The sequence below is a fragment of the Taurulus bubalis genome (genome assembly GCF_910589615.1).
Source record: "Taurulus bubalis genome assembly, chromosome: 17".
In the NCBI taxonomy this organism is placed as follows: domain Eukaryota; kingdom Metazoa; phylum Chordata; class Actinopteri; order Perciformes; family Cottidae; genus Taurulus; species Taurulus bubalis.
Genome location: NC_136605.1, coordinates 10,345,933 through 10,361,633, shown reverse-complemented (window position 1 = coordinate 10,361,633; position 15,701 = coordinate 10,345,933). Strand labels below are relative to the sequence as shown.

The 15,701-nt window shown below is 43.5% G+C and overlaps 2 protein-coding genes across 3 annotated transcripts; one reads left to right on the top strand and one right to left on the bottom strand.

Annotated features, from left to right (window-relative positions):
• Window positions 1-847: 847 nt before the first annotated feature.
• On the bottom strand, window positions 848-5,192 carry asb16 (ankyrin repeat and SOCS box containing 16). Of its 2 annotated transcripts, XM_079233335.1 has the most exons (7): window positions 5,069-5,110; window positions 4,579-4,934; window positions 4,233-4,500; window positions 2,666-3,074; window positions 2,463-2,546; window positions 1,595-1,705; window positions 848-1,503 (listed from the first exon to the last, which is right to left on the bottom strand). In XM_079233335.1, exons 2-7 carry the CDS (start codon window positions 4,916-4,918, stop codon window positions 1,318-1,320), a joined length of 1,398 nt encoding a protein of 465 aa, XP_079089461.1. In that variant the 5' UTR covers window positions 4,919-4,934; window positions 5,069-5,110; the 3' UTR covers window positions 848-1,317. The 2 variants fall into 2 exon arrangements, with proteins under 2 accessions (XP_079089461.1, XP_079089460.1); XM_079233334.1 differs by having other exon boundaries at window positions 4,579-5,192.
• Window positions 5,193-6,115: 923 nt separating this feature from the next.
• On the top strand, window positions 6,116-12,873 carry hrob (homologous recombination factor with OB-fold; the record flags this gene model as incomplete). Its single annotated transcript, XM_079233583.1, has 10 exons — window positions 6,116-6,196; window positions 6,365-6,415; window positions 6,584-7,522; window positions 7,728-7,811; window positions 8,211-8,345; window positions 9,554-9,662; window positions 10,702-10,787; window positions 10,899-11,021; window positions 11,141-11,345; window positions 12,690-12,873. 10 exons carry the CDS (start codon window positions 6,116-6,118, stop codon window positions 12,743-12,745), a joined length of 1,869 nt encoding a protein of 622 aa, XP_079089709.1. The 3' UTR covers window positions 12,746-12,873.
• Between the last annotated feature and the right edge of the window lie 2,828 nt (window positions 12,874-15,701).

The following is a 15,701-nucleotide window of genomic DNA, read 5'->3' as shown; positions in this document are numbered from 1 at the left end:
CACAGAGGCGACGAGACGGCGTGACGTCATCGCCGGGCAGCGGGGAGCGCTTGTTTTTGAGTCGGTGTACGCCTGTTGCGCCTTTCGGTCACAGGAAAATAACTATAATACAGTGTGGGAGGACTCGAGTCATTTCTTTTCATGCCACTTGATACTTCTATTCCACTCCACATATCACATGGTATTATAGTAGTTTGTTTCTACTCCACATATCACATGGTATTATAGTAGTTTGTTTCTACTCCACATATCACAGGGTATTATAGTAGTTGTTACTCCATTACACATATCACAAGTATTATAATAGTTTTTACTCCACTACATTTCTTTGACATTTTTGGAAGATTTTGTGGTATTATTTTTTACAAAGCCACACAATCGATCAAGTAATAGATACATAATCATTAGTTGAGTATTTTCACAGAGTGATATTAGTACTTTTCCTTAAGTAAATGATCAGAATACTCCCCCACTGCCTATTCAGGACAATGGAAGTATGTTTTCTTTCTGCACACAGCATACATTATATCCAAAACACATTCTATATTCAGTCTGTGATTTATCTTTAACTACATTTAAACAGTGTCTGAATAAATATTCACATCTTTTGCTAAAGTTAGAGAAACAATATCACAAAGTAAAAATCCTGAACTCTTTAAGCAGGCAGATGGCCCCTGTCAGTGCTATATTATCATATAATAGAATATCTAATTGTTATTAATGTGTCAGAAGCATTAAAATGTTGTGGCTATTTGACTAATTGTATTGAATTGGATCATTCTATTCTATTCATTTTGACATGATTGTGTTTTTGTATTTAAAATCTTGTATGAAACAAGTAACCATTGCTCTGAAATAAATACAGTGCACCAACAATCACAATGTTTCCCTTCATATTGAGGTAGCATGTATTGCACTAGTGTCTGTGGATTCTGGACAGTTTTTAAGCAAAAATAACCAATGCATATTACAACCTTAATATTACTACCATTGTTGATTTTAGTAGTAGTAGTAGTAGTAGTAGTAGTAATGCATAGTACTCATAAGGTATTCCATTTCTATCCTATAATTTAACGAATCTATGCATAATTTCCTATATGATAATTTTTTTCTTATGCAAGCACGTTGTTGCTGAAATTAGAATTAAAACAACACGACCAACCAAAACAATATGAATCCGTTAAAAGTAAAAAAAAATCACAATCAAACAGGAGCTAAAGTTGTATTCATTCATATTTTCTTACAGAAACTCTGAAATTATTTTAAAAAACAGGTTATTGTATTTCCAGATAGTTCAAGGTGCTCCACAATGTGATGTCACAGGAGAGTCCCGTCGTTACTCAGGAGGAGGTAATCCCTCAAGGAGCTGGGAATGTCCAGTTCACTGACCGCTGGGAAACATCGACCTCCGAGGCGCAGGCGTATGGCACATCGACAGAGATGCTGCAGAGAGCGAGGCTGAGCGCTCCGCTGACGCACCAAGTCGAAGAAAGGCCGGCGCTCCTGAGGCATTGGAGGGACAAGCGGAAACACTATGCATGAGGGCCGGGGACGGTAAACAAGACGAGAAGCGGTGACCTGAAACACGGCTCACCTCGTATACCTCCGTGGGCACAGAGTCCACCCACTCACAGGGAGGGAGGGATGGGTACGAGTTCAGCATCACCTCCAGAGTGGCAAGAGAGAGGACACACTGTTTCAACATCTGGAGACAGGAAAGACAAAATCTAGTCAAACATTAAATAGGATGAAGGTTAACCCTTCTCTTTCTGACTTGATATTAACAGAATTATTTTCACAACATTATCATTGCATTAATATGTCGGTCTGGTGTTTTGTAATATTAGACTCTTCACTTGAAATTTTGTGGAATATTAGACAATTTGCTTCACATTTCCTGAATAGTAATGGAAACACTTTCAAATGATTAGTTTGATCTGCCTCCTCTTTCCCTGTTTGAGCAGTTATTTGTAATTAGAGCACTAACATAATAGCATAATATTTGATTTGATTACAATTTGGTTTCCTGTTCCTTTTTTGTTCTATTTTCACTTCCCGATTTTGACATGTATGGGTTTTTATCAATTATTGGTGTGGTAATTGTCTCAGCTGTTGAATGTGACTCCTCTTATGATTTGTTCTTTCAGCCTAAAGATGTTTTTATTTCACATTGTGAATTTGATGCCCTGGAATGTATCGATGAACTGTGCTGACAGTGTGCAGGTCTTGTGTAAAAAATGGTTGAGGAGGTTAAAGCTTATAGTTTATGTTGTGTTGAGGAGATTAGCCGAGGTACAGTAGTTGGTTGGGTTCAGATTAATATCAGGGGGAAACCCCCACAAAACAAGAAGTCAACCATTTCTTGCAGCACTTACTCACCTGTCGACCAGGAGTGCATTAGAAAACAACACATTTTACTTGATATTTTAGAATATCACATTATGTGTGTGCTTGTTTTTAACCTTTGGTGAAACAGGCTTTGCTCCGTGGTTCAGAAGTGAGCGTGCTATAGCTTCCGGCTGCTGTCCAGGGTAATCTTCAACCACCTCGAAGAACAAGCAGAAGCGTTAATCCCTCTGCTTGGTCTGAAATCAATCGGCTTCTAAACGTCACATCTTTGCTGTTTTACATGACTAAGCAACCCAACCCCCTGCATGAGCTCTACCTGTATCAGACAGTCCATTGGTGTGTATCCTGCACAGTTGGCAACGTCTGCCTTCGCTCCATGCTGCAGGAGGACGTCCACAATCCGGGGGCAGCAGTTGGCGCAGGCATTGTGCAGAGGGGTGTGCTGCTTCCGGCCTGCTGTTCTGGGGTCAGCTCCTGCAGCCAGCAGCTTCTGAATCACACGCAGGTAGCGGCCGGCCTCGGAGGGCCTCTCCGCAGCAGAGCAGGCGGCGTTCAGAGGGGTCTCTCCCTCTTGATTGGTGGCCAACACGTCTGCTCCGTGACTGAGGAAGAGCTCCACGTGCTCCTCCAGGCCTCGCCGGGCGGCCACGTGCAGAGGCGTGAGCCTCGACTCCCTCATCCTCACACTGACGTCCGCACCTCCGTCTATCAGCAGCTTCGCACACCTGGAACGAAAGGCACACGTCTGCATCCGCAAAGACATCCAGTCGTTTCACTCGGACATTAGCTCAACTCTTCTTGAAAGAAAGAAGAGGAATTTGGCTCAGGAAGAATCTCAAAGATTTGTTTTGGTCTTAAGACTTGTGTTACTACACAGTAAATTAGTTCAAATAAATTGTACTCAAATTGAAAAGAAACTTTCTAATATACTGTACAATCGCGCATCTTGTTTTATCTTGTTACTAATATAACATTTGGTCCCAGTCTAAATAGAGTAAAATGTACTCTTGCCTCAGTATTCTTTACACTATTCAGTGTTCATATTTACATGATGACTCTACATGATGATATATTTCATATATATGAACTCTGCATGATGATACACTCTGCATGATGATACACTCTACATATATATATATATATATATATATATATATATATATATATATATATATATATATATATATATATATATATATATGAACTCTACATGATGATATATATGAACTCTACATGATGATATATTTCATATATATGAACTCTGCATGATGATACACTCTGCATGATGATACACTCTACATATATATATATATATATATATATATATATATATATATATATATATATATATATATATATATATATATATATATGAACTCTACATGATGATATATTTACTAGAATTGGATTCAACTCTATATGACATTTTATAGAATTAGATTACATTATATATAGAGTTGATTACATTATATATATATATATATATATATATATATATATATATATATATATATATATATATATATATATATATATATATATATATATATATATCAAAAACATAATTTAAGGAACCGTAGTGGGCGTGGTCACTCTGTTTTACTCCAAAAGATTTTATTCTGAATATTTGCTCCTAGGCTCTACTGGCTACGGCTAATAATTACGCTCCAATATGATGAAATATTACTCCTTTAGAGGAAAATAATAGCAATTCCGGAAAAAATACGTTTTTCCTGTGTACAGTTGGGAGAATTACTTTGAAAAAAGCTTTTTAAAGAAGATTAACATGCATCTCAAATTGAGTTTTCCCGATGACAACAATATATATCACTGATATCAACATACAGCCTAAATGGTTTGTTGCCAGCTCCTCCATCACTCACTGGAATGACTGGACGGAGGAGCAGAGGTGAAGAGGAGCGCTGCCGTCTGCAGCCAGCGCTTCAGGATCCGCTCCATGCGAGAGCAGCAGCTGCACGCACACGGCGTGTCCGCCCACACAGGCGTCATGGAGGGCCGCGTGTCCTCCAGGGTCAGCGTCCACCTCGGCCCCGCGAAACAGCAGCTCCTCCACGCAGCCCGCGTGTCCTCTGCCGGCAGCCAGGCGCAACGCGGACGTCTGCTTCACCTTGGAGCTCAGCGTCCACATGCCTGCTGACGAGAGGAGAGGCTCGCAGGAGAAGGGTCACGTGTCATGCGAGGTCGCGAGTAGAGGCCTGGAGCTCGTACCCATCTCTGGAGTCCACAGCATCTCCTCCTGCACCGTCTCCATCAGGGCGTCGACCATGGCGGGGTCCTTCAGCACCGCGTACACGCCCTTCATGTCCCCACACATGAAGGTGTTGTGCACGGCCGTGTCTCTGCAACGGACCTGGGCCGGGGGGGCCCGGACCTGCTGGAGCCGCCGCTGCTGCCGGGGAGGAGGCCTGGGGGCCCGGGGCAGCGGGGCCCGCGTCATGGCTCTCCGGTGAGCCAACGCTCGCCGGGCGGCCTCCCAGTCCTGAAGCTCCTGCTCCAGCCTCAGGGAGCGCAGTGAGGTGGAGGTGAACGGGAACGTGTCCTTTGACATGGCGCCTTAAAGTTAACTTTGGACAAGTTGCGTCAATATATTTTAAGCCATTTCCTTCACACAGTAAACTTTACAAAGCAGCAGGGTCTTTGCTTGAAACACTGGGCAGTTACCGTTCAGAGAAAATGTCAGCCCACAGCTTCTACTCACCCTTCACTGGCACTGGTGGGAGTCACAGGCGTCCAAGCAGAGGTCAAGGGCTGTACAATGTCATAATATTTAATAAATGAGTCTAGTTTTCCCTGTGATGTTAAATATCACAATTTAAAATGAAACGTTCCTTTATGGACACGGTCACACGCTTGTTGCTTAACAACGTCAGCACTAGTTATGAATAGATCCGAATGCAAGATGATACTTGTATTACCCCAAATGACCACCAGAGGGAAGCATTGATCCGATGTTTATGTCCACCATAAACAGCAGGTCACCAAAGACCCAAGAAACGTCTAGATAGATATGTCACCACATACCAGTTTCACAGTTTAAAAGTTAACGTTTAAAAGTCTCCCAGTTATTTTCCTGTTGCAGTTGTTGCCGTTACAATTAGCTTGCTTATGTTTGGAAAATTATTATAATATAATAATGCATTTTATTAATTATGAACACTTTCTAAAAGATACAATAATCTTAATAAGCAACACAATATTCCACAAAATATAGAAACACATATTCACACAAAAAATCCATACACACAACATTAATTACACATTACACACGTCCTTGTATGTGAAAACATACGTGGCAATACATGGTTCTGATTCTAAAATGAAACGTACATGTTCTATTTGAATATGGATAAATTGGTGATACATCGTGAATTGATTGTATTTGAAGTTTGGATTTTGGTTTGTGAAAATATCCTTAAAGTGTCAACAGTGGGTCAATATCTGTCTCCCTCATGTTTCATTCTTTTAGAGCTTCATTCGTAATATGCAGTCACTCCTCCGAGTTGCAAAAGCAAAAACCAAACGAACACTTGGTTTGCAGGGAAATTGGCGAGTAACCATCTCGCTTTGCTTCAACATTCTTTGTAAAAACGTACCTACGTCATCACGCTTTGTTTGAACGTGGCGGCGCGGCACCGAGGAGGAGGAGAAGTTTTCAACTAGTTAGCTCGCTGCCTAGCAGCGTTCGTGTGTGACATTAAAGGCACGTGAGCGAAACAACAAGTCATGTTTACACTTCCGCCATTGAATGGCGTTTGATGTCTCGGTAACTTTGGTGTGCAGACTGATCAAATCCGGCTTTTCATCGCGATATCTCATGACTGCGATGGTAAGTGAATCAATCCGTCAAATCTCAAAACAACTTGAGCTACCATCTGCTCACACGATGTTTAATGCACACAGGTGATGAATGACGTGTTTATTAGTAGGTGTCATCTGGTAAACATAAAATGTTTATTTCTGCGCGTCATCGGTGTGTCGTTACCTCTTGTTACAGACCTGCAAATTAAGTGGCCTGTTCAGCATCGGCGAGGACTTCGATGACGAGGTGAATCACAGCAGGAAAGTCACACCTGATGTTACTCAACTGTCAGTGGGGACTGCTCACAGGATGACCCTCCAACTGTCCCCCCCTCTCACACTGTGTGTGTGTGTGTGTGTGTGTGTGTGTGTGTGTGTGTGTGTGTGTGTGTGTGTGCGCGCGCATCTCCCCCAGGAACTGCTCGGGACAGATTGGGCTGTCCGCTCATCGTCTGGACCGACCGACGTGGCAGCTGCAGTGTCGTCCTGCTCGCTGCGGGCTTCCTCCGTCTCCCTCAGGGGGCCGCAGACAAACCGCCTTCAGCCCGCTGGACCGAGATCTGCAGCCCGGTGTGATGGCGCTGCATCAAAGAGCCGCACGCACACTGCTGCTGGACAAACTGCTCTGGGTCAGGGTCAGGGTCTGAGACGGCCCTCCTCTTCCTCTGCTCAGCTACCTCCTCCCACACTGGATGCCTCTCGGCCTAATTTGCAACGGAGTCATGCCGTCACGGAGGGACCGCTGAAGCCCGGTGCGGCTCAGGACGATTTTGATGATTGGGACGTTGACCTGGCGGACCTGGATGAGTGCGACCGCCAGATGGCACTTCCTCCTGCTCCAGCCCCTCCTGCATCTTCATCCGTAACGCTGCGTCCCCCGACCCGTGGGGGGGTTCAGACGCACCCTAATCGCCCACTGAGAGACTTCAGCGCCGCGCACCAGGCTCCTGGCTCATTTGGTCATAACCGTCCTCCTCAGATCTCCTCCACTCCTCTTTTGCGATCCCCCAATCCCCGCCCTGCTTTCTGTGGAGCCCCTCCACAGAGTCCCGGTGTGTTCCCGGGCTTTACTGCGTGTTCCCCTGGGCCCAGCCCCATTTCCAGGACACTAGCCAGGCCCCAGAGGGTGTGGGCCACTCCAGGACCCTCCCCTCGGGGCCGCGTCCTCTTTGAGACCGTCTCTTCGTCCTCCCCGTCTCTGAGCCCTCATCCTCTTCACACACCGGTCTACACCAACCGCCTGGTCCAGTTGGTCTCAGCCTCCAATAAGCTGCCTAACAAGAGGCCTCGGTGTGAGCCTCACCGGCCCAGGACCAGGCGCTTCCCTGGCCCTGCTGGATTCCTGCCTCAGCAGGTTAGTCCAACCCCCTCTGAAAGTCCTGTTAGGTTGCAGTGTGTTGATCACATCACATATAATCCCACATTGTCAGAAATATCGCAGCAGCTCTGTGGTTTTTGTCACCTAAGCTCTAATCAAATGACAGTCATGGAAATCTGTCGGTTATGTGTTTGTTTTTCCACCACGGTGCCGCGTAATAATTAATTTGTTTCCGTCTCAGCCGCAGGATCAGAACCTGGACGACATCGTGGTCTCTGTCCCTCAGACGCCGGCTCACGGGGTTGTGGCCCGGTCGCCCAGCCAGGTAATAGAAGCCCAGCGGAGCGTTTTCATGATCATTCTTTTATTTGTTCAGGTCCTCTAGGCGGATGGAGCAATAAGTCATTCTTTTCCTGTCAGCTGAAAATATTATTTATAAACATCTTACTATTTATTATTAACAACATGCTTCCATATTTTTGAGATGACTAGTATTAGGTTTTCGTTTTCCTGAACCTTCAAAACTGGACATTTTACTGTTTCATGCTGCAGTATGAAATACATTTTCACACAATCTGGCTGCAGTGGAGCGACGTGAGCACCCTGAAGAGAGGATAACACTGTGTGTGTGTGTGTGTGTGTGTGTGTGTGTGTGTGTGTGTGTGTGTGTGTGTGTGTGTGTGTGTGCGTGTGCGCATGCAAACTGTTTTGACTCCATTTAAAGGGCTCCAGCTCACAGACTGACGAAGACGAGTTCGGCGGCGGTGGCTGGGCAGCGATGAAGGCCGAGATGGGATTGGATGAGAGGAAGCCCTCGTGCTTCCTGCACTCCTACAGTGTGGTCATGGTGCTCCGAAAGGTGATCTGTGCCTGTTACTGCACATCTTTTGTTGTTCACTTGAATTTAAACCACAAAGAAGGCGTCGACCTAAAACTCTTGTTTCAGTCCAGTTCAAGCATTCGCGATGAGTGCATTTATATTTAGGTCAGGCCGTTGCTCAAATATTTATCCTCCGTAATGACAGCGTGTCGCTGCTGGAGGTCTATTGGCATAATCAGGACAAATGGAGGAGCTGTACCAGAGGTGTTTTTGTAATTACAAACAGCAAGATCACCATCAATCACACTAATGGGGACTCCGCTGTTATTCTGCTCTCTCTGTGCGTCGAGTCCCGAGGAATAACTCTCCAGTGTTCAGCCGTTGGCGAGCACTTGGGCTGTTGTGGCCGTGGACACACACACAGTCACTAGCTGAGCTGATTCAGGTTAAGCCGTTTACGTGAACCTCGGCTTCCCAAAATCCTTGTCGGCATGAATAAACAAATGAACACACAGCCCCTCCCCACTTTTGTTGCCTGAACAATAACATGTTGGATCTAATGCAGCGGCGGTACCATGTTCATGATCTGGAGGTTTCATTTTAGACTGATAATTAGTTTTAAACACAAATAAATCATCTGTGGTGGTGGGCATTGCTGCGTCCTTCTCTATGTGACCACCAGATGGCGCCACACATGTTTTTCTTTTTCTCCAAATGAAGTACTTTAAATATTCATCTAAACTCATGTAAATGTTTATTTTATTTAGAGAAATATTAAAATTTGTATACATGCCTCAAGACGCGACCTTCACGGCTGGCATAGAACCATTAAGTTGTTATCGGTGCATTTTAAAACCCTTACTGGTTGTGTTTTTACTTATGTGTTATTGATTTTTATTTGTTATTTTGTGTTGTGAGGTTGAGCATTATTTTTTTTTTAATAATTAAGTTCATAAAATGTCAGAAAATAGTAACACATCATTCTAATGTCCCTGAGCCCCAGGCTGATGTATTTTGACTGCTTGTTTTATCTGACCAACAATATCATATAGAGTTCACTATCACATATGACAAAGGAAAGCTTTTTATCATTGACATGTTTCCATTGAAAAATCACTTGAAAGATACATTGATTAAATTGTATTGATTATTCAACCACTACCGCTCTAAAAATGTTCCCACCCCACCGTAGATCTAAAATAATTCATAGGTCCATATACTGTGTTGTTTGTCACTGTCTGTTGTAGGCTGCACTGAAACAGCTGGCGAAGAACAAAGTGCCCAACATGGCCGTGCTCCTGAAGAGCATCATCCACACGCACGCCGATGCCAAGGCTGTGTTTAAAGACCCGACAGGTAGGGGACACACACACACACAAAGGGATTTACTGTGGAAATGTGTATCAACTTGCAATGCAAGGTGCACAACACGGAGCTGAAATACCGTGTGAAGTGATGGCGACTATAAAAGAGAGGGAGTTGGTTGCCGTGTGCTCGCTGAGACCTCGCCTGATTGAGCGCCGCATGGTACGAGAGCAGAGTTCAGCCGCAGTAACACGCCTAATTACACACCTATACACATGCCTATAGTACAGACTCATCTGTGCTGCCCCTTCTTTCCTTCTTTCGCCTCTTCTCCTTCTCCGTCTTAAGCCTCTGCCCTTTTTTCGTCTAATCCTCCTCTTGAGCCGCGCCGGTTGCCATGTCCCCCCAGAGCGCGGCCACACGAGGTGCGCTGATTGCGAACACTCAGGAATGGATGTTGGACTTAAGTGCTGATTAGTGATTCAATTGTAGTAGATTGGCATCAGCAGTGAATGGTTTATAGTGCTTGTGACACCATGAGGGAGCGTTCTGTCAGTAATGGGCCTCCCACCTGCTGACAGGTTCACCTCCAGCAGGCGGTGTGGCCGTATGCAGCATGTACTCGTCCAGACGATTCAGAACATTCTTCCATCAGCTATGGACATTATTCTCTCTTTTTTGATATTTGTTATAGTAAAAGCTGGATAGTAAAAGTATTGTGTGATGAATTGATGATGAAAATGCAGAAACACTCTCTGGTTGCATCGGTTTTTATCCCTTTTTTTAAATTATATATATATGTTTGTTTGTGGTTTCAATTGTCGGTCATGAGTGTGACGATGTTGTATGCAGGCGATAACCTCCATGTCTGAAAAGTAAAGCCAATTGCATTCTTTCAAGTTTTAGAGGTTCAACAGATCTTTATTTTAATGTTGTTTTATGTTTCTCCCCTCATAACCTGTATTATGAGAGATGTACAGTAAGTGTAGAGTACCTCTGGATATCTTGGACCTTCAATAAATCCCTGTTTTTAAATGACGCTCTTGTTAATTTCTCTCATTGTTCTGTGAATAATATCGTCGGGCTGAAGGGGAGATCCAGGGGACGGTGCATCGGCGTCTCCTGGAGGACCGAGTGGAGGAGCTGAAGGTCGGGTCTGTGCTCCTGCTCAAACAAGTGAGACTCATCGCTTCCATTTCATTAAACTTTAACGACGGTAACTGCGGCGGAGTGTTTTAGCTTCACCCCCGCGGTTACAAATCTCTTCATGGCTCGCTCTGCGAACAGGTGGGAGTGTTTTCCCCCTCCCATCGTAACCACTACCTGAACGTGACTCCCAACAACCTGCTGAGGATCTACGCCCCCGATGGAGTCGGTCTGTCCTCCACCCAGCTGCCCCCGCCCATCCTGGTGAGCGCCGGCTGGAAACGAGAATAGCACAAATATGAAGTCTGTCATCCAGAATAATCCGTCAAGTTGTCAGCTGGCCCTTCAAAGCATTTTTTTTCCCTCCTTCTTTTTCTGTCCAGGAGCCGATGTCCCAAGATGATCCCCACCCCACCGTCCTCCAGGGGACCGTGTCTCGGATGCAGCTGGTGTTTGACGAGGAGGATGACGAGGGGCCAGAGGGAGGCGAACACCCGAAAGCCCCACGAGACGCTGGAGCCGGCTCCAGCAGAGGCCCCCGGGAGCCTGCTGGGAGCCCAGCACCACTGGACTCGGGCTGGGATGCAGGTGGGGTCCTCTAATGTGTAGTAACACTTGGGATGAAAGAGCGACATCAATGCTGGTCACATCCTGAGGTCGCCAAGTGCCAGACTCCAATAAGATCCCGTTCTGCTGACTGAAGCAGCGACAGTGTGGCGGCGCTTTGAGACGTTTGACCCCCGACCCGAACCCAGTCTAGCTGCAGCGAAACAAAGAGGCTGCTGATTGCATTGTTCTGCACCAAAGCTGCAACTAACTGATGTTTTCAGCGTGATTACTCTGCTTTTTGTCTTTTTTATTAATCAGTCAGTAAAACGTAAAAACTAACAAACAGATGTTTGCAAAACAAGGCAGCAGAGCCCGCGTTTGTGTTTTTTGTGTTTTAAAAAAAAACATCATTAGTCAGATCAGCCGCCAACTCATAACTATTCATTTCATTATTATACGAAACACAGAGATGAGTCCGAATGGGAAATGGCTCCGGGGATTTTAATATCTTTCCGTCAGTCAAAGTCAAATATTCCAGCCACTTATACTAAATAGACGATCAACTTCCCCAGAGGATGAATCCTAATGACTTTGATCCTTCAACAGAGCAGAAATCCAATTAAGAAGTATGAGAAGAAAATAAGAAAATACTTTGTAGATATAGAGAGGAAATTCTCTTGTTACAGCAGCAAGAAAACGGATACAAAAAATAAACTTTTGAATCTAATAAAATCCAAAAAGCAGTTAAAGAAATCCCAGCAGGCCCAGTCCTCCTGTCCACAGGCCGAGGGTCCGTGAGCTGGACACTGGTACCGAGCTCCCATTGGGCAGTGTGTGCATGCTCAGATGAGAGTAAAAGTGCTGTATAAAAACAGAGGGTATATAAGGTTGCCACCCACAGGTCACATTTTCCATTTTTGCTTGCAAAGTCTAGCGATAGCAAAAATATATCACTTTGTTTTTCATCCATCCTTCAAAATCTACAACTAAGAAATGTGTGGACAGAGCTGTGACTGTTAAATCAGGGTGATTGTTGCAGAGCTGATCATTTGAAAAAGAGACAGTTTCATTGTTCAGATAAACGCACTGCACACTACAATTTGTTCTCGACGCAAAACGGCATTAAACTGTCAACAGGTCTGCTGGTTAAAGCTCAAAGGTCATTTTTTCATCTGCACCGTCTGCTGTCCAATAAAGGGAAAAATCCCTCAAAGAGTCTATTACACAGCTGTCAGGTTTACATATTTACATGAGGACTTTACGTTTCAACGCTTCTCCCAGGCAAGAAATGATTTCTCTGTCTTCTGTCCATTGGAGTGAATGTGATGTCAGATGACGCACGATCTCGTGTTCTTACCGATCTATGTCTTGTCTGTTGTGCAGATGATGACCTGGATGAACTGCTGGGAGAGTTATCCGAGGAATCCTACAACCTTTGATGTTGCATCCGCAAACCTTCTGTGCAGACTGTCTCCCCTGACTGGGGTTTATTCACAGAAAAGACGTTCTCCTCTTTGATTTCCTGACGTCACCTCGTTTCATATCAGTCGTCAGATCGCTGAAGAACTCGTGAAAACGTGTCCTCAGCCGTGTTCATAAGCGCCACAGAGTCGTCTCCAGTTAATTTGCTTTGTTTCCCCGTGTCATTTCTGTGCATCACCGATGATTGATGTGTTAGGAGAAGCCCACTCTCGAAGTCATTGATTCATTACAAAAGCGTTGAAAACCAGCTGTGTTTGCTTTCACCTTCACAAAGAATATAATTATCTGCGTGTTAGGGATGCAGCCCCCTCACTTTACTTTCCTTGTTATCCGTTGGTGCACTTTACTTCAGCAGCCTTGAAATGAGCAACTAATCTACACCGCATTGATTTGCTAATCATGCAAAAATAAAAGCGAGGTGAAGCTTCTTGGTTAGTTTTTTTTGTCTGTCCTTGCCCTCCATTTTTCAGTCGTGTCCGTTTGTGCCGCCTTTCAGAGTGGAGTAGATCCACCGTTTTGTGCAGGGAGGTCGTCTCAGACTCCCGTGTGGTTTACTTGACCCAAAAGTGTTTACACAGCCCAGTCTGCAGAGAGCCTCATCACCAGGGTGGAGGCGTACTGTAAAAGATTCAGGTTAATCCTCTGCCTTTTACTTTCTTCATTTGGTGTAAAAATGCAGCTGGTTAAACTGCCTGGTCTATGTAAAAACAAAAAAGGGAGGGATAAGTACAGTTTACAGTACAGTTTGTGAGTATTTGGACAGTGACGCATTTAAGCTGCTGACATTATAGCCTTCTGTAAATGGCTTTGTGGTGAAAGTGCTGACTTTCAGCTCAAATGTGATGGCGTTTACGTCCATATGGGCTGAACAGCCTCGTCATTGTGCCACTGCTTCAACAACTGGGTGAACTTTATGTAAGGGCAACTAGTCCATCACCATTAACTCAACATGGTTGAACACCCTTAACAGGGCTGTATAGCTCTCTCCCCTAGTAGTGATATCCAGCCTTCCAGACAGATGTAATTAATTGTTTAGGCTATGCAGTCTCTAAAATTTTTTTGTGGTGCTCAAAGCGCTGGGAAATTACATTAAAACAGTTCAGCAGCAGCACGTCTTTCCAAAAACGTGATCCAGGTTACTGTGGATAATCCCCGCCTCTCAGTGTGAACAGTTTCCAGTGACGCTCCTTTACGCTGCAGATAAAAGGGAAGAGTTGACGGTGTTGAGTGGTTTATCCAGAGTAACCAGAGCACTGTTTAAAGAAGGGTACTTTTTCAAATATATTTTTTTCAAGCAGCGCAAACCTGCATTGTATTGGATACAATATCTGCATCTAGGTTTGTTTTTGTCATTTGGGGAGAGCGATTTGTTTTGCTGTTTACATCTGTAGAGGTTGAGCAGGGCCAACATAGTTAGTATTTATGTATTGATTTGAACCTGTAACCTCTCATCCACTGATTGATTTTAGTACGCTGCTGCAGTACACTGAGCAGAATAGAAGAATGTGTCGGTGTCTAAATACTGAAAGACTGCACTGTGCACGGGATGGATCAGTGGCTCTTGTTGCTCATGAACCCTTGTGCGTCCTGACTGTTTGGGGCTTGTGAAACCTGGAAACTATGGTGTGTCTCTTCTTTCAAGGCCTCGAAGAACGGTATCCAGGAATAATGAAAAACTATTTTTAAAACATGTTTTTCTGCTTCTCTATTCTCTCTAAACATCTCAGTACAGTGTTGGGAACCAGTGCACTAGATAATCAAAGGGATAATAATGAAAAGACATGTTGCACAAAATGTTCTTTTTTTCTAAATTGTCTTTAATCTTTTTTATTTCATGAGAAATACTGATTCTGTCTCCCCTCGGGCTTCATTCTTCAAATGAAACAATCGCAGACAGAGAAATGGCTCTTAAAATAAACTGCTCTCATTCTGGTCATTAGAATAGATCGATTCATCTTAATTGTTATTGTATCGAGTAAAAGTACCAAGACCACAAAATGCAGTTTAGCATCTAACCAGAACTTCAAAAATCAGTATTGTGTGTGTATATATATATATATATATATATATATATATATATATATATATATATATATATATATATATATATATATATATATATATATATATATATATATATATACACAATCACAATCACACACAATGCTGTCTATATAATGTAGCACTAGCATCCAACACCCTCTGCAGTTCAGTTCCTAGTGGACATCATTAGTCAAGTTCATTAGACATCGAACACCCAGTTAAGAGACCTGATGCTAAAACCCTTCATTGGAGGGAAACTTAATTTGACCAGAACAAGGCTCTTTGAAACTGTCCATCTTTGTGTGTGTGTGTATATATATATATATATATATATATATATATATATATATATATATATATATATATATATAGATAGATAGATAGATAGATAGATAGATAGATAGATAGATAGATAGAGAAAGAGAGATGTTGCTCCTTCCTTTATCTGCACATCAACCAATTAAGACCTCCACAAATGGGGAATGGGTTGATTCTGCAGCTCCTGCTCACACGTCTGGAATAATTTGCCCTTCATCCTCAATCGGCTCTCGCCAGAGGTAACAATCAAACTGCCCAGTCTCGCCAACTCTGGTAACTTCTTGCACTTCCAAATGATCTCTCTTCTAAAGGCTTATTATTTTTCATAACCCATTAAGATAATGGATAATTACTCTTTCAGTCTTGCCATGCATTGATGTGCCCACAGACCCCCAACAAATGTAAGATTTAAAAAAGGTTTCTTATCTGTGGTTTACTCTGGTTTAGAGTCCTGAGAGGAAACATCTTTCTCATCTCTGATGTAAAGTACTGAGATTTGGATAAAGACTCCTGAAATATCCAATAACCAACTTTTCAACTGTTCTCTGCTTC